Source organism: Haemorhous mexicanus, chromosome 13 (assembly GCF_027477595.1).
Source record: "Haemorhous mexicanus isolate bHaeMex1 chromosome 13, bHaeMex1.pri, whole genome shotgun sequence".
In the NCBI taxonomy this organism is placed as follows: Eukaryota; Metazoa; Chordata; class Aves; order Passeriformes; family Fringillidae; genus Haemorhous; species Haemorhous mexicanus.
In genome coordinates this window covers 2445972-2470357 of record NC_082353.1, presented here as the reverse complement: position 1 = coordinate 2470357, position 24386 = coordinate 2445972, and the positions used below count along the sequence as shown (strand labels likewise).

Sequence of the window (24386 nt, the reverse complement as noted above, 5' to 3'; positions counted from 1 at the left end):
TCAGTACTGACATGGACTGTATATTAGTGCTCAAAAGATCTTTCTGAGTAACTTTGATATGTAGGCTCGCAGAAGTCTCAGGGAAGAGTCTTAGGCACTGAATTCTGGAGGAGAGAGAACCTTTACACTGACCCACTACAGCTATTCCTATCTGCAGTTCTGTAAGAACACTCTAACTCCATCTTCATCTCCCAGGACCAGCAGCCACTTAGACACAAAAGCTTTGGCACCTTGAAAACTTTCTGTGAGCTCATCAGACTTATGACGAAATCAGTCCCCCAGCTCCACATGAACATCCCGTGAAAATTAACATCGAGATACTTATCTGCAGGGCTTTTAAGAAATCTGTAGTTCAGACAGTTACCTAGGCTGTCACGTCCTTTCTGCTTGAGCAACTGAACTGCCTCTCCTCTCGACCCACTGGTTTTTGCAGGACAGAGCAGTATCTGGCAGGAGACTGCGGTATTGTCTGCTGCAGAAACCATTTCTAGCCTCACCACCTTCTTTTCTGGCTGCAGTGTGTGACCATATAGCAAATTCTAATGGCAAATCTTACTCAAGATTGTAAAAGAGTTTGGCTGCCTTGTTCCTCTTTATTCTGAGAACACGGGCAAAGAACTGTGTACCTGCCACAAATCACGTTGGCAGAGCATCAGGCTGTCCCACTGCTGACATGGCAGTGCTCAGAGAACACCTATTAAAGAAATATTCAAAGACTGTGGATTCTTTAGCCATGTAGGATTTGGGGCTTCCTGTTAGCAGAAATGTTCTCTTTGCACTCAGTGTGCAAGAAGCAATCAGCTAAAGCTGAAGCTAGCCAAAGCTTGAGCTAAAGCAGCACTAGGTCTTCAGAGCATACAGCACACAGTGGGACAGCCTGGTCCACACAAAAAGAGCTGGTGAGACAGATATCTGTGAACTGAACTATTCAATGCAGTGTCACATTTCTGCTGAGAAGTTTTTTCGTATTTTGAGTTTCCCACTGTGGATTATTTTGATTCCAACTTCACTGTCTGATCTGTTTACTGGTTAGGATGTTTATTTTTCCTGAAGAAAAACAATAAATGTTTTATGAAAGCAGCTTAAGAATAAAGTATAGAAAATCAAAGGAAAATCCTAAAATGAACTCTTCTTGCCTTAGGGCAGAGAACGTGGCCACTGGATGCTAATGTTCCACTCATGTGGGCAAGAATTGTTGTTGTGAAATGTTCCCCCTGTGCCACGTTGCTGCAGATCCCCCTGGAACCCTTTCTTTGTCTCACTGTAGCCGTTGCTTATCAGCATGGCCTGGGCAGTGCTCAGTGCAAGCCTGCAGGCACAGAGGCTGGCAGTCACTTGCCCAGTCACTGCCACCCCAGTTGTAATTCCCTCGGGCTTTGTCCCTGGTCTCCTGCTGTCTTTCCAAAAAAAGGTACAGCTCCCCTGAAGATCCTACTTTGTGCAGATGCCTTGGATACGGGGGATATCTAAAACAGCTGTAGAAAGTTATTTTTAGGCATTATACTGAATACTCACTTGTACTGTATCCATTCAAGGACTGTTCAGACAATGGCAAGACAAAGCCTTTCAACTTCAAGGAGGAAGACTTTTTACCTTCTTAGCTGGCTGTATTCTGCTGCCTTTGTGAGGGGAAATGCTCTCAAGCATAAACAGTAGTATGTAATTCCCTCACAAGGAAAGTTCCCCTCGTGCATTCATTTCTACAGTCAGAAGTCCTTTGGCCATCAGCATCATCCTGCAGAGCTCAGGAGTTTGGCTTGTAGGGCCCAGGGATGTGCAAGACAGCAGATGGGGGGTTGGTGCTTATGCATCCAGCGGTCAGTCAGCAGCCATCCAGATGGAGGTGGGCCATGTTTGTCACCAGTCAATGCTTAGAACCACAGAGGGTTTCCAGCCCAAGGGACAAAAGTGTTGCTTAGAACACAGAAGCATGAGGGGAAGCTCCTGCTTGCCCACTGATACACGTAACTGTGAGCCAGGCTCTGTCCCTGGCTGATTACCTAGAGCCACAGACAGTGTCTCTTTGACTTGGATCTGGAAGACAATAGCTGTGAAATCCCTGGGGGCCTCTTTCAGACATCCACATGCTACCAGCTAATCAACAAACCACTTCTGTAACCCTTAGGTGCTCCATTGTCCTTTGGCTTCATAGGCACCTTTGCCTATAAAAGTCCCTCCCTCCTGTGTGCAGGGAGCAGCTGCCTGAAGCACTCAGGACCCCGTTTTGCTAAGCAACCATTCAACACTCAGACATCATGAGACTTAATTTTTGTGAATGCAACACAGTACAGTAACTCTGCTCTGCTTCCATTACCTCATCTGTGAGGTGTGTGTGTGTGCATGGGGATTCATTACTTTTTCCACAAAAACTGGATAACGCTGTCTCTGTTGGCTGCCATGGCATCATTCAACATCCGTGTTCCCAAAGGAGCTTAATCTCGGGAATGAAAAAACAAAAAGCAGGAGACAACTGCAAGGCTTCTGGCCAATAAATTCACTCCAAATCCTTTACTGCCTAGATTTGAAGGCTTTTAAATCCAAGACGACTCACAAAATGCAATTTGGCCTTTGCACTTTCAACAATGAGCCATAAAACTAACACCCTGGACCAGTTCTAGTCTCTGTGCATAGGAATTTACCCATGCATCAGTAAGTTTATTATAACTTCACAAAAGTCAATCAAGTGGTAAAGCTTCCACACTGAAATTATTAAAGAAAGGAACTTCTGTCACGCCAGACTGCAAATGGAGCTTAGGAGAACAGCTTCAAGCCTGTAAGAAGAAAGTTCCCAGTTGTTCAGGGTTGCTCACGTCTCCAGAGCCTGTTTTTAATCATAACTCCTACAAGCTCGTTACATAGCCCATGCTTTACTACTTGGATAGTAGTTGCCAACTGGATGGAAACCTGACTTGGGATTTTCCAGTTGATGAGAAAGTTTTCTGAAGGACATTTGCTTGAGCAGCACAACAGCAGCTCAGCTTGAGCCTTCCTGGAAATGAAACACAGAAGTCACTGCTTCTATTGCATGCACTCGCTGGCTTTAGACATTTTGAGGCCCATGCCAATACCTTGCTGAACCCTCACAAACTGTGCATTAGGGCTCTTTTAGACACAGGTGGAAAAAGTAATTGCTAAGAGTAGCATTTTTTCTTGAAATGGTAAAACAGCCCTGCTACTCACTGGCTTTGTCTCTACTACTTGCCTCTTCAGCCTGTACCATCCTCTACATCCACCACACAACTTCTTGGAGGTGAAGGCAAAGCCTTTGTGGTCTTGGTGGGCTCCTGGTGCTCTGGGGTATGACTTGTGCCAACACATGCTGCAACACAGTGTTATTGACAGCTCAGCCTTGATGTGGCAAGACAGTTTTGTCTGCACCCCTGAGCAGCTTTGAGCTCAGAGCCTGGCAATTTTTGTGAAGTCCCTTTGGCACAGCTGATTGCACAAGCAGATCCAGATACTCCTGAAGTGGAACTTGTTTATAACAAAACACCCAACTATTTTAATTTGAATCTTAAAAGATGATAGAATATAAAGATAGATCCCTGTCTTCCTCCCTCTTGGTTTTGTTCTTACAGGGGGGTAGCGTAACAACAAAGCCAAGAGGGAGGAGGACGGGGATCTATCTTTATTTTCTATCTTCTTCCAAACCTCAATGAAGTAATTTCAGCCCCTGCCTCAGTGTTGGCCAGCATGCACCCTTATTTAATTGATACCAATAGAGCCAAGGTCTCAGGAACAGGATTTGGCTTAAGGTTAGAGTGTGGAAGAAAAGAAGCCTCCTTTCAGATTGCTCCTTTCAGCTTCAGTGTGGTATCTTGGGTGCTGATGGCAGAGAAAGCAAGCATGCCCTGTCAGAGCAGAGGAGACAGAAAACACTGTATGTTTCTCTCCTCTTGTGCTTCTGTAGGCCACACTGCAATACACAGAACAGCTGGCTGATTTCTTCATGGCAGTTCGGCAATCCTGCCAGAGGGGATTTCTCTGCATAGCTGTGTGAGGGATGAAGAGACAGAGTAATCTTTCATGAATGCCCCAAGATGTGTAAGTTTTGGTCCTATTTTCCTGTTGTGAGTAGTGAGCAGAATCCAGTGAACAGGGCATATATTCTGCTAACATTGAACCTCTTAGAAATCTTTTATTACTGTGTGACATGGAGCAGAAGAACTACTCTTGCAAAGATAAAAGCTGGTCAGATAATATTGGATATTGCAGTGAAATAAGTAGTGCTCCTAGTCTCAATCTCCAGACACTTCCAAGGCTGAAGAACTGAAGACTCTCTGGTTCATTAGTGGAATGTCTGCTCAGCTTGAATCTAATACTTGATAGTGCTGCGGCCAGAACTCTGAGCCAGAATAAATACATTAAATATGGTGGGTTTTTAGTTCTTGAACTATGGCCCTGGTTTGTGAAACACTTAGCTGCTCAAAGAATTAAAGGTTGAATCACCAGAAGCGAGAGTTGTAACATGGAGGGAGAGTGAAGCCATTGGAAATTCTCTTTGTCACAGGTGAGAAGGTAGGAGAAAAGCAGCATTCCATAGGTTTAGTTTTTCATGGGCAAAACAAATCTGTCAGATTCTTCTGGCTCTCTGATCAGGCCTGAGGTGCTTGGGTGTGATGACAATGAGTATTAGTCATGATCACAATGTTATTTGTCCCATAGCAGGAAAGGGAAAAGATCTCACCTTGTCTTGCCTGGTTCAGCTAAACCCCAGTCCCAGCAATCACAGCATACACGAATTATTCCTGAACAGGGAGGAAGAGAGGACAAGAGAGAGAGAGGAGGAAGAAGGAGAGAGGACAGAAAGAAGGAAAGAAGCAGAGCTCTGGGTTCAAGAGAGCAGCCTGCAGCTCTTTGAGAGGCCTTGCCATCCACTTGCCCTCCCTCCCTTTGTGTTGCCCTAGGAGGAATTCCCTGACAGCACAGGACCTGCCAACAGCAGGGAAACTCCACACTGACTTCAGCAGAGGGTAAAAAGTGTTTCGGTCCTAACCAAAGCACTGCTGGGTTTTCAATTAAAAACACCCCCAAACAGCTGTGAGTTATGCCCAATACGTTTAATAACCAAGGAAACCATAGCAAGTGACAACTACAAAACACAAAGCAGACACGAAAATCGGTGGCATAAAAGTGGAGAGGAATAGTGTCTGAAACGAAAACTGAGAGCAAAATACACTTAACAGAGGATCTGGGTTCAGATCTAGTACACACGGACACATACAACACTGAGGCAGTAACAGCACACACAGACACTCCTTGTACTGGGGGCTTCACAGCTCTCCACTTCATCCCAGCTGACAAGGACATTGATGCTTTTATTCTCTTACATAAATTCTTGTGCACACAACATCATCAGCACCAAAAGTCTGGAAAAGAAATAAAAATCAATCAAAGGAGATAGAACCAGCAAACATTTAACACCATTTCAAAGTGTTATTTTTACTAAAGTAACTAGTTCTACAGCAGAAATACTTTTTCTTATGTCTTTTGACAGATGAGAGTAAAGAAAGAAATAATTTTGAAAGAGGAATGCAATGTAAATTACCTGTTTTTCAAGGCAGGGTGGATTTTGTCAGAATGATAAATGATGCATAAATTCTCTTTTTCTGTAGTTTCTTGGCATGAATTGATAAATAAACATGAGAAAATAAAGTGAATTTGGAATGTACTGTTGTTATATTTAGAAACAGTTGCAGCACTTTGAACTAGAAATGCTGAGGGTGGAATTCAGATGGCATGTTCCAAAGGTATTCTTTGATATTTGCAGATATAAATCCAAGCAGGCAAATGAAGTCAGTAGAGGAAGGATGAAGACCAGGAGGATGTACACCTGAAAACATAGTGCTGCTGTGTAAGCAGCTGACAGCCCCTCCTGGGATACCAGAGCCTCTCTTCCAGGCTGGAGTGTGGGCAGTGTCAATGACCTTCCTCCAGATCACTGTGCCCTTAACCAGTCAGTTTGTTAGCTGGGAGGAGGATCTGGAATGCCCTACAGATTGTCAGAACATGTAGGCAGGACAGAGATTGTGGGGCTGTCTGAGAAAGCCACCTGAATCCTGAAGTGCTTGTATGTAATTTCAGGTCTGGTGGCTAAAATTTGAGCAACGAAGCATGAAGGAAACAATAGGGGCAAGAGTGAGAAAATAGAGACTGCAAAAAACTTCTTCACATTCAGCTGTGCAGACAGAAGGTTTTGAGCTCAACACTAGCAAGGTCTGAGGTGGGATGTCTGGCTGTGGTCACTGCCAAGGCCTCACTGAAAAGCATGCAGTCAGAACTACCCCAGTGCATTATGAAAATTCAGCTGGGCTATTTGTCTTAATGCTTTCTACACCTGTTTTGGCCAATAATTTGAAAAAACTTGGCTTTAAAACTGACTCTGGCTTACACTTTGTTCACTTTGTTGGGGACACAAGTCTGTTAGTATTTTGGAGATACAGACTCTGTTTTTATGCATATCAGTATCGTATCAGTGCTTAATATATATTTTTTGATTTTACATTCATACATCTGAAAATGACCATTAAAAGATGTGGGTAGTTCTCTAATGTTCACAGCACCAGCTGCAAACACCCTTTATTATGGCTTCCGTCAACATTTCCAAATGATCCACAAAGACAAAATTATTTCAACAGGAGTTTTGCAGAGAGAGGAAGTAAGAGTCAAGACCATCTAGGGCTCAAGGTTTTCTGTGGAGACTGTAAGATCCCTGCAACAGTGATTGTCTTCCACACTCAGGCACTGCTCAGCACAGGAGGCTTGGGTCCCCTGCTGCTACTTGAACACAAACATGAACAGTAGTAAAACAATTCCTGTGTAGTGTTCTCCCAGAGCTGGCACAGCTCCAGTCTGAGAGCTGCAGCTGCACAGCCATGCAGCCACATCGTGGGGTGGGAATGGATGTCACATCAGTCCATCTCATGCAAAAGGCTGCAGCAGCCTTGTGCCAAAACTCACGTAACCTGCCTGACAAATTTCTGTTCTTCCAGGCAAGTTAAGAGAGAAACTCCTTCCCCTAAAGCTAAGGACAGCAGTTATTCCCAGAACAGCTCAGCAGTTCTTTTGAGAAGGAACACTGCAGGGAAGAGTAGATGGAAATAGGTGTGATTCATACTGCAAGGGAGCCACTGTAGATCTGAGCTTCTGAAATTGCAGTGCCCAGTTCTAAGCTTGTGCTCCTGGGCAGAGCTTGCTCCTAAGACATCAGTGTAGTCTGCCTGGCAGCTTTCTTGGAAGAGTTACAGGAGGGAGAGTGGAAATAAAGATTAAAATTTGCGGAGGAAGACAAAAGACATAAGACTTTCTGGGAAAGCTCAGTAGTATGGGTGAGCAGCAGCACCACAGACTGCTGTGCACTCAGAGAGTCACAGCTCAGCACGTCTGTGACACAGGACACAGGATCCTCACTTTGTACTTCCAGCATCCAGCTCCAGCTAGACTGCTGGACTTCTGAAAATTTCAGGCAAAGGACTACATTCATATTACTCTGGACAAAAATGAAGTGCAGAACATATGGACATTTTCAGGGAATCCAAATTTTAAAAAATCAGTTGCTACACGCAAGGACTCCACAACACACCGTTCTTAGAGTCTGGAAAACCACTATAATTTAACACAATAATGTCTTTAAATCTGGATTGCAAAGAGATAGAAATCATGCAAAGCACAATTCCAACATGTAACCACTGTGCACTTCTCAAACAACCAAGACATCTTTTCCTTGAAGACCCAGCTTAGGTTATGTGGCCTCTGACCTGTTTCAGGAATAAACTGCATTTTTTAGCACTTGGATTTCATACCTCATACACATCCAGATGATTAACAACATAATTGAAGCACATAAAGAGCTTTATTATCACAGAAATGTACAGGTTTCAATGTGGACTTACACAAAAGGTGTTTTCCTATCTTATCATGACTCACTATCATTTGTTCATAAAACTCCACTCAGTGTTACTAAAGAAAGCAAGGAGGAATATGTTCAAACTCGTTGCATTCTTTTTCTTGTGGTAACTCACAGAAATGTCTAATGTACAGCTGGGCCCAAGGTCAGGGGAGGATCCAAATCCAGAGGGTGCTATTCCTCTATTCTTCACATTTAAATCCTTGTATTCAATGGTAGGATAAAGCAGTTTAGTGTCTATGGTTTTAATTCTAGACTCAAAAGAGGTGATAGTTCCTGTCCCAAAAGGCAGACTTTAAAGATTTCCATGACTCAAAGCAGTAGAACTTCCAAATGAAAAGAGAATGAGCAATCCTGGCTATTTGGTGGTGAAGTTTCATCAGAGCAACTGAAAAAAGTGCAATGCTACCAAATTGTAATTCAGATGTAACAGGAAGATGCAGGATTTTCAAACACCACCTTCTCATTGGCTTGGGAAGGTCCTACTTATCTGATAAAATAGTACAAGGCAAGGCTTCCATCTAAATCTAAAACAGGATTTTCAATGTACAACAACTGCAAATTACAGAATTGTTTTCTTCACTTAGCTTGTCATAATCTGTAGCTAAGAGTCCAAAAGCACACTGCAAACAAAGCCCTGCACAGGGGATAATCCAATAAATTGACCTCTCTCAGTTCACTCAAAATCTGATGACCACTGACATCCTGAGAGATTAAAAGAGAATTACAGGGTAGTAATATATTTCTGTAGGAGCAAATCTCCTTTTTGAAGGCCTTCTTTATAGATATTTGCTGAGGAGGCTTTGTGGCAAGCGGAGCACAGAGTATAAGGAAGAGTGTCATTGAAACAATCACCTGGGAAAGATCACTTCTGCCAGTGTATGCAAAGATCCCTTTATCTGCTCATGACTGATCAAAATGCAGAGGCAACTCACAAAAGGAAGACAGAATCCATCAGCAAACTGATGGAGAAAAGAAGGTATTACTTAAATGAATCCTCAGAAAAGGCTTTGTCCATGTGCACGCTTCCATGTTATCTAAAATAAAGATATAAATCTTCACAACAAAGGCACGTTGCCTATTTCCATTCTCCTCCTGACTCCCACAAAATTTTAAGAAAGAGGTTGATCCTTACAAGGCCAGAGTCACTGAATGTGCAGCCCCACTTTCAAACTCGGCTATTAAGAGCAAATCACCCAATTCAAAACCTCATGTTCCTCAAGATATCAATTGGCAGCACCATTCAAAATTAGGTAATTTCTCAAGGGGCCTAAATGTCAGTATTTGTGCTTGAACACTGCACTACACTTTCTTCAAAGTTATGGAGCAAAGCGTGACAGAGATCTGAGGCAATGGTATCTCCCACCTACAGCTGAAGGCCAGTGCACAGAGGACATCTAAGCTGCAAGTGACATTACAAAAGGCTGCATTCAGGATCAGCTGCAGCCAAAATGCAGAGGGCTTTGGCTTCTTTTTGTGTTTGGGATGTGATCAACAAGGCTGTAGTAATGAGCAGGGGCTCTAGATCCCTAAGGCTCCTTGTAAATCTGCTCATGGCAAAGAGTAAATTAAAGCATTAGGCCCATGCAACACACAGCAGTGCATTATTACAGGTTTCTGAACTTCTGTCAAGGCTGCTCTAATGGGAACTGCAGCACCCCCCTCATTCTGAGCTTGATATGACCAGACCCTTCTTTTGATAATTGATTTTATATAAGATTACTCTCCAAAACTTATAGAAAAGTTAAACACTTAAGTGGTTTGACACTGTTTGACACAAAGCTTAGGCACATCACACATTTCAGCATTCCGCTGCAAAATCTCTTTCCAAATCTGCACTGACCCTTCTCACATACTATGCTTCATTTCAGAAGTCAGCAAAATAATTTTAAAAATGTTTGCTGGCTCATCTAGGCTCCACACACAGGTCAGTAGTTTTAATCAACGATGGCATGATTTTTCTGAGGAGGGAGTGTAGAAAAGAAACCATGCTTGAACCCTCACCAAGGTTCTGATCTTTGACCCTTGCTACAATTGATTCTGAGAACCCCTGTGTGATAGGTGAACTGTGTAAAATGTGCTCAGAGGCTGTTTTTAAAGCCCCTGTTTAGGAATCATCCACTTTAAAACGTTTGTGTGTTACAAATTCAACTTAAATCCATAGAGGCATGAGCAGCTGTGAAAGCAGCAATGCACCTAAGGTTTGAATAGAAATGTATCTCATTTGAATAGCCAATATTTGTAAGCAGTATCCTTCAGCTTTGCAAAGAGCAGATCTTTTGTTCTGCTGACTTACATAAGTGACTGATAGCTCATTAATGTCCCTGACGAAAACACACAGCAACAACAAAATCATTGTGAGAATAATAAAGGGAGGAAAAGGCACTTAATTCCAGGTCATCATTTTCAGACAAATAAAAGAAATATATATATTTTGTATTATATTCTGATCTTGATTGCTAAAATGCTAATCCAAGTATAGTTTATGAAGGTAGAGTTGTAAATACAGATATCCTGACTCCGTGTATGCAGTACAATCCCAAAGTACAGTACAATGAAAGATGCAGTCAAGACAAACAAATGTGGACTTCGGTGGGGAACTACTCTTTCCACCCTCCCTTGCTTGCACATTCCATGTGATTTTTATCTACATTGTTCAGTAATTCTAAAAATGCAGCGCTGAAATCCCAGCAAGTGCATCAGATGAGATTAGAATAAACAGCTCTGATCAAAGATGTTGCAATGTTCTAGTTTTAGATCAATGTTCTAGTTTTCAGACCATCTTTTTATAACGCAGAACTTGATCCTCCCCTTCCTTGGCTGAAAGAATTCTTTTCTAACAGCACTTCAGTCCTACATGTGTCATTGTACGAGCCAAATATTATTTATCTACTAATAAGAGCAATTTATTGCCCATGCTGCAGGAAGCTAAGGAGAACTGAAGGCAACTGAAGGTGAAGAAAACCTTTTCTAACTAAACAGTATGTTCTCAGCATCTGTGTATCAAAGGACATGATGTGACTTGCAAGACCATCATTTTACTCCAAGGAAATATCTTTGAAGAACATAAGGAATTCTTCCGCCAGGATGCAAGAAAGATTGATAATTATAGAGCCATATGCTTTCTATTTTAGCTCTGTGGTGTCAAGGCAATTAAACACTAATATTTTTTTAAATTATATGGGCTAATAAATGCATTTTATTTAATAATGCTGTGTTGGAGAGAAAAATATATCCTTACACTAGGAAAATACCATAATCAAATGGATTCCCTAAGCAATGCAGCATTTTAGATCAAAACTATGTGGCAAAGATCCAACATTTATGGAGCCAGCACTAACACAGTACAACTAATTTCTTCCCTCCTGCCTGTTATCCCAAGCCTTTCTTCAATTCATGCCTCAGTCTAACACAGTTTACATTCTTTCTTACAACTTCTTTCAAACTGGGCAGGACCTTTTTTGATTTCTTCTGCAACTGCATCCAATAGTGAATAAGGAGTCTCAAGACCTCTTGAACGAATTTTTTGGGTAGAGAAACAGAAGCAGAGTCTTACTGAAGCACGTCAGAGAGAGCAAACAAACAGATAACATTTCTTAGGTAAGCAGGGAGATTTGAGAAGCATGAAGATGGGAACTGTTAAATATTTGAAGCAATATGGACAGCAAAAGTCAATGAGAATTCATTTCAGGTCCTAAAGATCCCTAAGAAAGCTCTGAGGGTGGGAGAAGGAAGAAATCGATCTAAGTTTAATCTGTAACACACAAACATTTGAAAGTGGTTGATGACTGATGAAGGGCTTTAAAAGAAGAAGAATACAGAGATCTGTTCTTCTCATTGTGATCTTGGTTTTGAAGAAGTAAGATATAAGTGGGGGTTTGCAGACTCAGATCCAAGGGAATTCACCAAGCATAAAATAAAATAATGTAATGTCAAATCTTTGTTCACTGGAGTGATGAAAAACCCAAACACAGTGATTGGCAAGAGATCAATCGAGTCTTCTTACTAAGGGCTCTTGTTCCCTTTTACAGATGCTGAACACACCTCAGCCTTCAAATAGTTTAGCTTCTAAAGCCCAATTCTCTGAAGGAATGTTCTGGGGGTTTAAAATGAGGGACCACAGACAAGAAAGAAAATGTAGCTTCCCCTCTTCTGTCACTCTCCAACCAGTAGAACCTTTTGTTGCCTCCCAGAAGGGTTAATTTTCAGCTTTTTTTTTTTTTTTTGCTTCTTTTTTTTCCAGAAGGGCCATTTCAGCTTCTGCAAAGGACCAGAGCTCTCACACCACCATCACTCCCAGAAACACCTCACTGCTGAGCTTCTGGCTGTCAGATCTTGAACGTCAACCCACGTATTTAAAGGATCTGTACATTCAGACCCATTAATGCCACGAGGGCTTGAAAATGCTTGTCCTGAGGATGAATTATTGTCATAATACTTTTTAAAGCAAAAGAGGTCACTATGCTCAAAGAGGTGGGAGAATGAAACTGTATATCATATTGAATAGTAAAAGTGAAGAGAGAATGATCTGGATCACTTGGAAACAAATACCCAATTTTCATAACAGCCACAGTAAAATCACACATTGCAACCAAGGAATGAAATTCCAGCTTGCCTGAGGTGGGAAGGGGATCAGTCTGGGGAAATGGAAACCAGAAAAGAGTTAACAAAGCCTTTGCAAATTAATCAGGATCATTTTAGATAGGAGCAGGGAGAGGAAATCACTGTAACATCAGGTGCTAGATCGCTAGCAAAACAGCACACACCATTTGGGTTTTCTTAGTTGAGGAGGGAAATCTGTAAATTGGACAGGGTTAAAAAGCACTCAAATAATGATTCAATGAAAGCTTTCTTTACATTGAAAGACTGGAGGTCTTCCAGTGGTTTAGCTTCACAACCAGAAAGTTCTTCTAAGAGGTGGCTTGATTGGTGGTGTTAAGAGAAGTATTTGCAATAACAAATTCTAGGCATATTATTTAGGTTCTTTTATACACAATATGTAATGACTGGAAGTTGAATCTACACATACACAGATTAAAAGAAATATGTATATTCTAACGACAAGGAAATTAACCAAGAAACCAACTTATTGAAAGTTCTGGGTTCCTATAAAAGGACATATTTTAATAAGAAGCAAGTTGTTCTAATTTATATCCTAACTGGAAAAATAATTAATTCACAAAAGTTCAACAGACTGTATTAAACAAGGAAAAAGGTTAGATGGCTTTAAATCTCTGAATCCCTCTAGTTTCTTATCCAGGCTCATTGTTCCTCCCCAGCAGGGTAAGTTCACATTGCTGCTAGCAGGAGGCAATTGTATTATGAGCGGCTTTCTTGCTTTGCTCAGAGCAGTGCACTTTATTTAACTGCTGCCTCTTCAGCTTGCTGCTTAAATAATAAACTACAGAAACATATTGTTAGAAAGCTGGAAAAGTTATAGCAATAACTTTTAGTTAGAGAATACATTTTGTCCACTGCATCTCATCTAAAGATGCAAAGAAGAGATCAAAGTACTTTGCCCCTTAAAGTTTTGTGATAATACAAAGCATTCCAGTGGTTGAGTCAAAAGAAATTATGCAGCATTGGAGTATTCATTCATTAGAAACCAGTGTGATTTCACTAACACCACACATCCTCATGTGGGTGAACAGTTCCAAGATGTCTGGAATAATATTAACACCTTAGAAGCTTTTTGTTTATGCTTGGTTAGGTTAGGTTTAGGTCCTGTTTTTGTTTCAGATACAATCTTAAAAACAGAACTCCATCTGCTTTAGAGAAACACTTGGGAGGCTGTTTTTTAAAGTGCAGAGATTTAGTTACTGTGAGAGAAATAAAACCTCCCTGCTTTGATGTTTTCTTACCCACCGCTCCAGGAGCCTGTCTTCCATGTCTAAACTGATGAGGCATAACAGTCTAATCAAGTATTTATCCAGAATTCACTAGTTAGAACATGTGCAATAAAATGATCCTGAACTCGAGCTGAACTGTGCTGCTGTGTCTTTACTCAGATGCAGATACTAGTAAATTAATCTGGAGTGACTACTGAGGAAAGGTGCAGCAAAGAAAGCTGCAACAGAAGTGAGCACAATCTGAATAAACCAGCCCTGTGTGACTGAGGGCGGGCACGGCCGGCTGGCTGCAGAGGTGCTGCTCAGAATGCCCACCCTGCTGCCATCTGGAAGCTCACACACCACTGGGGGCATGGTGGCTGACAGCAAATCTGCAAATATCTGTATTTCTAAGAAACTCACGAAGGCAATTCTCAATCTGACTTGGAGGTGATCAGGGAAGTGGGGAAGGTGTCAGAGACATGGGAGGAAATGACATATTTTTCATGAACAGGAGGGATTAGAGCATACTAACAACATACATGTCTGTCCTGCTATATGCCACGTGACCTTGGATAAGAAGAGGTATTATGCTCATGCCAAAAAGAAGATTCTCCAGAAATGAGGTCAAATGCCTTGATCTCACTTTGACCAGAGAAAATCTGCAATAAATCAAGCAAGTTCTTTGATGATGTTGTGAATTTACGGAGCAGAAGTGGCCAACTTGTGATTATTCTACCAGTACTAGTATGGTGAAAGTTTAAACAATCAAGTGCCAGTCAGAACATGCATAAATATCCATTTGCTTTTAAAAAAATAAAAAAGAAAGGGGAAAAAAAGCAATGTATTAATTATAAGGTAGAGGATTATAACAATGGTAATCTTCCAGATGGATTTAAGTAAGGAAAAATAATAACTCATACTATGTGGTAACAAACAAAACCTGATGATATGGTGCATACATTGAGGGAGTTCAAGGTTCTTACCAAAATCAGCTCATCATTAGCTAATTCTCTAGTCCAGTATGTTTTGGGACCATCTCCCTCAATAAGAGTTTGCTTGCAGTAGATCTTGTTTTCATTCTCCCAAGTGGCCAAACTCTGCAGGCAAGAAAACCATCAGGAGATACATTAATTATATTCCCCAGCAGCATGAGACAAAGACAACAATGAGAAGCAGTGAGAATAATTGCTCCACTAAAGGAGCAACACATAGATAGTCAAAGGCAGAGGAAAAAAGTAATGAGTGGAAAGTGGTGAAATAAAAATTTAGGTGTGATGGGGCTTTTTGGAAAGTAACAAAGTAATTGCAAATGTGTCTTTTCAGTGTGAAGACAGTTTCCATCAAATGCTTGATGTTGGAAAGTGTAATTTAGGAACATGCTAATGTAGCATCTACATTCCCAAGCATCTTTGTAAAAGTGATTTGATCTGACATGTTATTTATCACTACAGAGTCCCCTAAGAGTAAAAGCATAAACAATTGTATATATCAAGTTGCAGTCGTAAATAATGCAGTATTTGTCACTTTCAATCTTTCCTGCTCTATGGCACTGGGCCAAGTTTACTGTGTATTAAACATATGGAGCTAACAAACCAGAATAAATCACAGCTAAATTAAAAAAAATGTCAGAATTCAAGTGTTTGTGACATTACTTTTTTTCAGGTTGTGAGTCTGAAGATTGAGATACCCTTGGGCATTTTTCAAAGCATTTGAATAAAGACTATGAAAGCACTGAAAAAGAAAAGACCCCGAAACGACACGATTTTGTTAAACTTTCCCAAACAGGCAAGCCCTGACTCTGTTGCTTTTCACTTGAGCACTGAACTATTACTCCACAGAGTAATGAAACAGCTGTGCAGAAGGATGCCCTGTAATGAATGTTCAAGTAATCACTTTATAACTACACAGGGGAGACATTTATTGGTCTGTGATTATATACATGCACAAATACACGTGTGTGTGTGTACATATGTATGCCTAAATTCAAGTTAACACTTCCCAGTCTTTCCAAGGCAAAACCCCTTTACTTTGATTAAAAATTAGCTGTTTACTTTTAAAATATTTTTCAAAACAATAGATTTTATAAACCAACAAGCCATCTCAAATGGCAGTTATAGAAGCTGTGCCTCGAAGTACAACCATATATGATGCCCTCTTTGTCTGCACAAACAATGGATCAAGTTGGTTGGCAGTACAAAACCCTCCACCCCATAAAGTATATCAAAATCTATCACCAGTCAGCAGCTTTGCCAGATACTGCAAACTACATTCTGGAGTATTATTTTATTATCTGTCAGTTTCTGCTCTGTGGCCACATCTTGGTTATATACACACAGCAGTACAACTTATTCCTGAGAGTGGACTATAAATAATTTCACAACACATGGAAAAAATTTACTTCTTCACAAAACCCATTTCTTTCAGGTTTTTCCAACTTTCATAGCTTACAGCCATAATTATTGTTTTTCCATCTGCAGCAATAAATCCTTCTCCAAAAAGCGGGTCACATTTATTGTATATGCATTATGTAGGAAGACACTTTTGTCGAACAAGACAAATTAACAAAGCCTGCAACATTTCCTGGACAGACTGTTAAATATATGATAACTCATCCTAGAGAGCAAGTGGATGTTCTGAATATTCACTGATTCCCAGAATCTGCTTCTTGTTTCATAAATTCATGTTGACACCAATTGCACTGAAGGCAGTAAGTTCTGAATTTTTAGTGATAAAAACGGTCTCAAAAGCTGACCCAAGCATTAGGAGAGATCATATTTTGGAAAGTAGATTATTTCAGCAACACTGGATACTTTTAAAACTGGATCCTTATTTGAGACTACCTTCTGATAATCTTTATTTTACTTCTTTTATAAGAATTTTATATATACTTATACATACTTCTTTATAATTATGAGAGTAAACTGTCTGAAGAAAACATAACCCATTCCTTCAATAATGGTTTTCAAAAGGCAGCTATGACCACAGCCCAGCTCCCCAAATCTCAGATCCCACATATCTACACCAGCAAGAACCTGGTGTCAGATGCTGCTGACAAATGCCCCTCCACGGCCACAGAAGTGGTTACAGAGGTAGAGGAGCAGGGCCTCACACACTGAATCGAGGCAAAACACTCCAGGGAATGCCCTCTTATGCTCTTCTGCTCAAGGAGATGGTGTAACTGAGGCTGGTATAACACCTGCTGAAAGCCTGTCTTACACTGGTAAAGAGCTGTCTACCAGTAAACTGGACATATGCACTTGGCAAGAGTGGGAAAGAGGATTTCAGCCCCAACCAACCAACAGTCTGTGGTCCTGCTTGAGAACTCATCTGATTCAATCCAAGACAAAAGCTATGTCAGATTTGTGCACTAAATCCTGACTCTTGAGGTCTCTCTTGCTCCACCATTTCCCATGTTTTTGTCAGGGACAGGAGCTGGGGAGAGCTTTCACTGCAGCTGAGGTCTTCAGGGGAGAAGAAAGCAAAAAGAGAACTAAACCCTGCCAAGCTGGAAACCAGATACCTGAACTCTGCTTTCTGGACCTTTCATGTCCCGTTGCCTTGAGATTTCAGTTTTATCCCAAAAGAGGGACAAGGGAAGTGGTGACCATCAAGAACCCCCCAGAGTGCTTCAAATAGAGGGTGGAGGGCAGCAATGCCACTGCCTGGGGACACGAGGGGCAGATGTGTTTGTCCCATCTAAAAAGAACTTGGTACCACACACACAACCCCCACACATATGCACATGCCCCAGTTCTCCTCCTACCCTGCACTTCCGTCCATCCACCGTCTCCTCCTCAAAGCTCTCCCCGATTTTGAAGTTGATCTCAGTGGTGCGGACAGTAGTGGAAGTTTTGATGTAGAACTGGTCCCCGTCCTGGCGGATCTCCACGTGGGGTTTGGAGGCGGCTGCCACCGCCACTTTCCTAAGCATGGCATTGACACCTGGGCGAAGCGGGGAGGAAGCAGAGCTTGAAGTCGCCAGCTGTGCCTTGGGCTGACCTCGCGCAGCATCACAGAGATCAGGGAGCGGGGCGAGCGGCCGGGGCACCGCGCGTAGCCCCGGCACAGCTGCGGCGCTGGGGAGCGGCGGCGTTCCGGCAGGCTCCGCTCGGCCGGCACAGCGGGCTCTCGCAGAGATCCCCGCGGCAGAACGCCGGGCCAGCGGCTGCCCGGCTCCTCGGGCACGACCTCCGGCGCTCGCCGGTGAGGCAGGGACCGGGCCGTGCCCCCACCGCCCCTCCCCGGGCAGGGCTCCGAGCCGTGCTCCGCGGCGGCGGGAGCCTCTCCTGCCCGCGGCCGAGGGACGCACGGAGCTCTCTCGGGAGACACCGGGCAGCGGAGCGGCTGCAGCTGCCGCCGCGGCTCCCCTCCCGCGGGACACAGCCCGCTGCCCGGCTTCCCCGCGACTCACCCAGCGCCTTGAGCAGCTCGTCGAAATTTTCGCTGCTCTTCATCTTCCAAGTGCCGGCGAAGTTGGGCATGGCGGGTCGGGCGCTGCGGAGGGCGGCGGGGACGCGGCGCTGCTGCTTGCTCTCCGGCTCAGGCACCTTGTGAGTGGGGCGGACCGCGGCGGCAGCGGCAGGGAGAGCCGGGCACACCCACCCGGCCCCCCACCCCTTCCCTCGGGCCAGGATCACACCGCCAGACAGCTGGCCCCCTCCCAGTCATGGCCGTCCGTCCATCCATCTATCCATCCATCCATCCATCCATCCATCCATCCATCCATCCATCCATCCTTCCTTCCTTCCTTCCTTCCTTCCTTCCTTCCTTCCTTCCTTCCTTCCTTCCTTCCTTCCTTCCTTCCTTCCTTCCTTCCTTCCTTCCTTCCTTCCTTCTCTTGCAGGCTCCACAGCTGCCCCTCCTGGGGCTGCCGAAGAACGAGAGCCCGATTGACACTTGGCGGACAAATGAGGTGGACAGTGAGGACCTGATGAAAAGCCCCAGAGGCAGGCAGGGAAGGCAGAGGGCTATCTAACCAGGCTCCAGTCTCTCCAGGCTCACGCTGGGCTGACCCAGCACGGCAGGGCCGAGGCACAGCAGCCCATCACACCTCACCCGAGCCCCTGCATGCCCGGGCCTCCCAGCTGCCAGCCTGCCCCCAGCGCTGCTCACTGGGACAGCCAGCAGGTCCAAGGGGTGGCAAGGAGCAGAACACTTTCCAGGACAGGGAACTGTTGTAAGGAAACTGTCACTGCCCTGAGTCGAGTCTCCCCTTTGAGAGGGTTGAAGGACAAAGGGATACACAGCGCCAAAAGCATTCCTCACCATAGCCACGCACTCCCAGGGCTTTGGAACACCGCTGGCAGCGGGAGGATGTAGGTGCAGAACTGGCACCACGAAGAACAGGGCCCGTGGAGGTCACAAGCTTTTATGGGGAAACACAGCAAGCTATTTCGCACTTACTTAAATCAGTACTGTTCTGAGCCCCTCATACTGTCCATGACCATTTCCATTGTCTTTGCTTTGAATCCCTCAGTTTCAGGTCAAAGGTGCTACATTAAAGTTCCTTATTGCAGCTGATTTATCCACATGATAAAATGGAACAGAATTTGACAGGTTAAGGTTATGGAGTTTTTCTGCTGCTGTTGTGCATAAGGAAATACTCAAAACATTCAGAGGCCTGTGATTTCCCACACAGAACAGAGCCAGATGTATTTTAATTATAGGAAAACCTTTGCTGAACCAACTTCATGGTACATTCACAATCATTCTTCACTTGTTAGAGTCTGTAAAATGAACACGAAGGTTACTTGAGTTATGTATAAAATGTGTTTGCTCCTGGAAAATGAATAGTTCTGGGAGTTACTTTAGTATGTCAGGCAGGATTCTATATATGCTGAAATTTGATTTCATTTTTTATTCCAGGAAGAACTTCACCTGAGTAAGAACGATAGAGCAGAACCAAGTATTCGTCTGTTGTCACTCTTTTTCTACTGATTTTTGTTTCTTGCTTTCCAGAAGAACACCCTGGAGACCTGGCATGGCTCTTTAACAGAAATACTTTGATGAAAAATCTGGTTTTTTCCAGGAAATGAACATTTCAGAGAGGAATATATGTTTTCAATAACAGGGTTTGTCTAAAAAGAGAAACAGAGCAATACAAGCCCAAAACAAAAACCAGAGCATGAAGCATCCTTCAGTTGTTTTAGTAAATGACAATAAATTCATCTCCATTTGAAATACTTTGTTTAAAATTTCAAATCCCCTCAAAGAAAAACACTTCTGAAAAAAAAAAGACAGACACACAAACAATTTCCTATTGCAAGTAGGTTTAAGATTTTCAAATGTAGGGCTGCAGGCGGAACAAACCCATACCAAGCCTGTATATCATATGAAACACTGAAGAAGAGCCCTGCTCAGACCCTCAGTTTCAACTTCCCAGCTGTACAACTGAAAACATGCTACATGCTTTGCTTCCAGAATCCTGCAGAATGTGTATGCCTGGAGGCCAGTGGAAGTGTTATGGCTCACTCTTTGCAGGACAAAGTCCTTAGCTACCCATGACAATGAGTATGAGCAGCAGAAACCAGATGGGAACTCCTATCTCTACGTGAGAAAATAAATAGGCTCAGAAGATTTTAAGGAAGGACAATTTCTTCTTTCAAGGACCATTTAAGCTCTTTTGTTTGCTGACCTGCTGATACAAACAAGAACTATTCCAGCAGATGTGACCTGAGGGTGTCTCTAAGATGTAGGACATGCGTTCTAGGTGTTGCACTGTGGCCATTGACCTGTTCCATGGGGACCAAGAGGGAGCCTTCAAAATAACCTTAATCTAGAAAGTGGATCAGGCAGGAAGGAAGAAGTGCCTTCAGTCAATAAAGGCTCTATTCTGCAATGGCAGCACATTGAGCTATTTATCCTAAATATAGAGATATTAAATTACATTTGTATGGATGTTAGAATCTTACCTAAATACCACAAGGCACTGTTCTACCTACACAATACAGCTTCTTCAGCAAAAGCCCAGTTACACTCTAGAGTGTCTAACTGCCTCTCTGTGGCAATGTGTACACATTCAGACCTTATTCATACAGAGAGGCAGTTTCCTTCCAGCACTGTGCAATGCAACTATTCAGAATTAGACTCCAAAGTTCAACTGCAGAGGAAGTTGCTCCCCTCTGAGAGTGAGGGTCCACTCTTGCCAGCACAGGCAGGAGACAAGCATGTGCATTTCCAGTGCCAGTGACTTCCCTCTCACCCGTGGTTCTTCATGAACACACGGTAGTTGAACTGATCCCCCTCTAATCTTTGAGTTACACATCTTTTTGTATCCTTTCTGCACACTGGTTCTCTTTTCTTTTAAATCATTTATGGTTTTCCTCTTGTTCTCAAAAATAAGCCTTCGTGTTTCTCTGGCTTTACTAATTAATTTAGAAGTTACAATGATTTAAACTGCAAAGTCAAAAGGAACCTAACTTTGCTCCAACAAAAGTTTAAAAGCAAAACATCTCTAGTGTTTACGTCCCTTAAGACAGCCAAAGCTCAGTGAGAAAAATGATCTTTCTGGTTTTCCATTTGGCGTTTCATGAAAACATTGTGGATTGTAATCCCATTGCATGGTGGAACACAAATCCCCACTTAGGCTGATAAGGCAACAGAGCGAAGTGTAACTTAAATGGCAACAAATTTCCCATGGTTTATGCACTAGGTACACCAATTTATTACGTATAAACTAATAAATAATATAAAAGTCAGTAAGAGCTGAGTTTCTATTTTACGAGCTGTGATCACATCAGTTAGCTGAATGCTATGAGACTCATTTGCATGCTGAGCTGTTTGAAGGAGAGGGAAGGAAAGAAAAGGAAGAAAGTATGGACAGAAGCTTAAAGGAAAGGAAAACAGAGGTGTGATGTAAGACCCATAAGGTATATAGCACCGCTGTACTAAAAAATTAAGACAGAATGTGAATTAGGATCAGTTGACTGCATATTGGATCACTCAAAAGAAGGACAGAAATAACATCACTCTGGCAGACATGACTCAAATCTCTACTGTTATAAAGTGAAGATCAGAAAGTTATACTGATTTATATTAGCTGAGAATGTTGCCCATGGACTTTTACTTTAGCCCACTTCATAGATCCTTTTTCCTACCACAGCAGCAATAGGAGATGTTTATCAGGTCATGCTGAAATAACCCAGACCAAATGACAGTTTTACTTTTCTTTCAATCCCCCTCTGTATGTAATTTCCCCATTAATGTTACAAAAACCAGTTTGATTTTCAAAACATGCCCCTCATCACTTTTTCCCCTTGGCATTTATTTTATTTACCTGAATCCCTTAAGGCTGATCCTTTCCTACAGATGGACCTAATTAATCTTTCCAGCAGCGCCTCTAAGATAAAGGAAAGTAATATATGTGCAGATGGGACCAGGGTACTCCATCATCTATACAAATAAGTGACCAGTAATGTGACCAAAACTATCCCCGTGAGGTTATTGACTGACCACTGTGAAGTCACACAAGGCTCAGAGTAAATAATAGATTTTATTTACTAAGGTGGTACCCTAGGAAGAAGAAGAAGAAGAAGAAAAAAAAAGATTGGTTTAAGGGACAATAAAATAAATTATTTCTGACATGAATAAATTGTACAACTGGAAGGCAAATTGCCATCATAAATTTATCTGCCAAATTAATTTACAATGGGCCGCTAGTAGGACAATAGGTGAAATGTAATATGATGTGTGCAACATCAACAGCATTTCTGCAGTGTTGCACTGTATATTCTACTGCATTCTTATTAAGTTGAAAGAATACTGACTATTCCCAAACTGAAATGCTAGAGGGATTTCCAATGCCAAGCTATCCAGTTTGCTTTTGAGGCCTAACTCATAGGAAAGTAAATGATTCTTGCATTGTTAGGGCCAAACAATAAAGATTTTGCCAGTTTTATGTTCAGTAAGAAAAATATATATGATTATCTTAATTCCTTCCCTGTAATATTCCCTTTCATGGGGAACTGGTTGATCTCTATTCTTTCCCACAATCAGGCTTTAAGCTGGCCACCTGCTCTATCTTCTGATGTGCTACAAGGATACAATAAAATTGAGAATTATTTCCTTAGCCAAAGTAAAATTTGCTTCTCTGACTCTGAAAACAAAGGGAGTTTGACTGTCATTTCACTTGGGCATTAATTCTGCAGACTGCTGAGCAACTTGATCCTGATGCAGCGAGGCGTAGTAGCAACGTAGTAACACAATCACCATGAACTGTGCTTTAAAGGTGCTCATGAGTGTGTTTTCCTGGGCAAGCCCCAGAATAAAGCCACAAATATCAGGAAAGAGGAAAATGATGATCACTCCATCTCAGACTATTGTTCTGTCTGTAATATTAACTAGTTTAGAATTTTTGGAAACTGTTTTGGAAAATGACTTACAAACTGTTAAATAATTTTGTAGAAGGGCCATACTGAATAACCAACATCCAATATAGATTTTCAGTAGCTGGACCTTTTAACATACATTTGAGCATTTGTAACATATCAAATTTGAGCACTGACTGAGAGTGTGAGGAATGTTAGTGACATTACCTTCTGTCCAAACTGCCCAGCTACCACCAGCTGCCTTGAACAATTCCTGCCTCCTGAAAGTCAGATTCTGCCTGTGGCTTGGCAGCTGAAAGGGAGTCATCAATCCCCAAGCCCCTCTGGTTCAGACAAAGCAACATGGCAGAAAGTGACAGCTTAGAAGCAACATTAACAATCTGCCAATTTTAAAATACAGTATTGTATGAACAGGAAGGAAAAAAAGGTATTCACATGATTAAACAGAGCTTTCTGTTTTATTGGGCAAAACAGTGTTATTCAGAAAGAAAAAACTAAACCAAGGATTTATTGATTTCAGAATCTATGGCCTGAGGTGAAAGTCATCCTCTGTGAAGTGCATTACACATGTTTAAATGGATTTTTTTGTGGAACCCTTAGTCAAGGATGGCTCTCTGAATGAAGAAAGTTGTGGAAAGTCCCAAAAGTTTTTTTCACAATCTAGTAAATAAGACATTAGCGTTCTTTTCTCTTTCCTCAGCTTTCCTTTTCTTTAGCTGAAGAAAGCTATTCAGACTGATTTGACTAATTTTGGGGGTGTTCCCCTTCAGCACAATACCTTCACTTCAGACAAGATAACAAACATCTCTTTAAGCAGTGGAGTTACTGCACCTGCTCACAGGCAACCTAAGACAAGAACTAAGCCAGGAGAGTAGAGGATCTGAGGCAGGAGCGTCCTAGGCTCCTGAGGTTGGGATACACGGGTCTACATAAATCTCTAGGAGATAAAATCAAGTCAGCTCCAAGCCAAGGAGTCCTTCATAGGTATGTCCAACAGTCAGGAGCATAGTTCCTGTTCCCCTGTCAGAGGCTTTTAAGGAAATAGCTCCTAGGATGTGTTTATTTGATGTCTCCAAGTGTGCACTTCAGTCAGGCAAAGGGTAGAGGTGATAAAGCAGCACGTAAAACCCAACCTTTCCTTTGAGCTATGTCTGGTACTTTCCCCATGTGGTCACTACAAAAATCTGAACAATGCTAGAAAAGTGAGAGCAGTGCTCTGGGTGTCACAGCCTTGCTTTGCTATTTCAGGCCATGACATTACTGAAGTTGTTAAATTGGAAATGCTCCCTACAATTACTAATGCAGAAGAGTTGTTTCTTTTTC

At 42.4% G+C, this 24386-nt stretch overlaps 1 protein-coding gene across 1 annotated transcript; it reads right to left on the bottom strand.

Moving 5' to 3' along the window:
* Positions 1-5041: 5041 nt before the first annotated feature.
* CRABP1 (cellular retinoic acid binding protein 1) lies at positions 5042-18311 on the bottom strand. Its single transcript, XM_059857891.1, has 4 exons — positions 18149-18311; positions 17501-17679; positions 14721-14834; positions 5042-5369 (listed from the first exon to the last, which is right to left on the bottom strand). Exons 1-4 carry the CDS (start codon positions 18216-18218, stop codon positions 5319-5321), a joined length of 414 nt encoding a protein of 137 aa, XP_059713874.1. The 5' UTR covers positions 18219-18311; the 3' UTR covers positions 5042-5318.
* Between the last annotated feature and the right edge of the window lie 6075 nt (positions 18312-24386).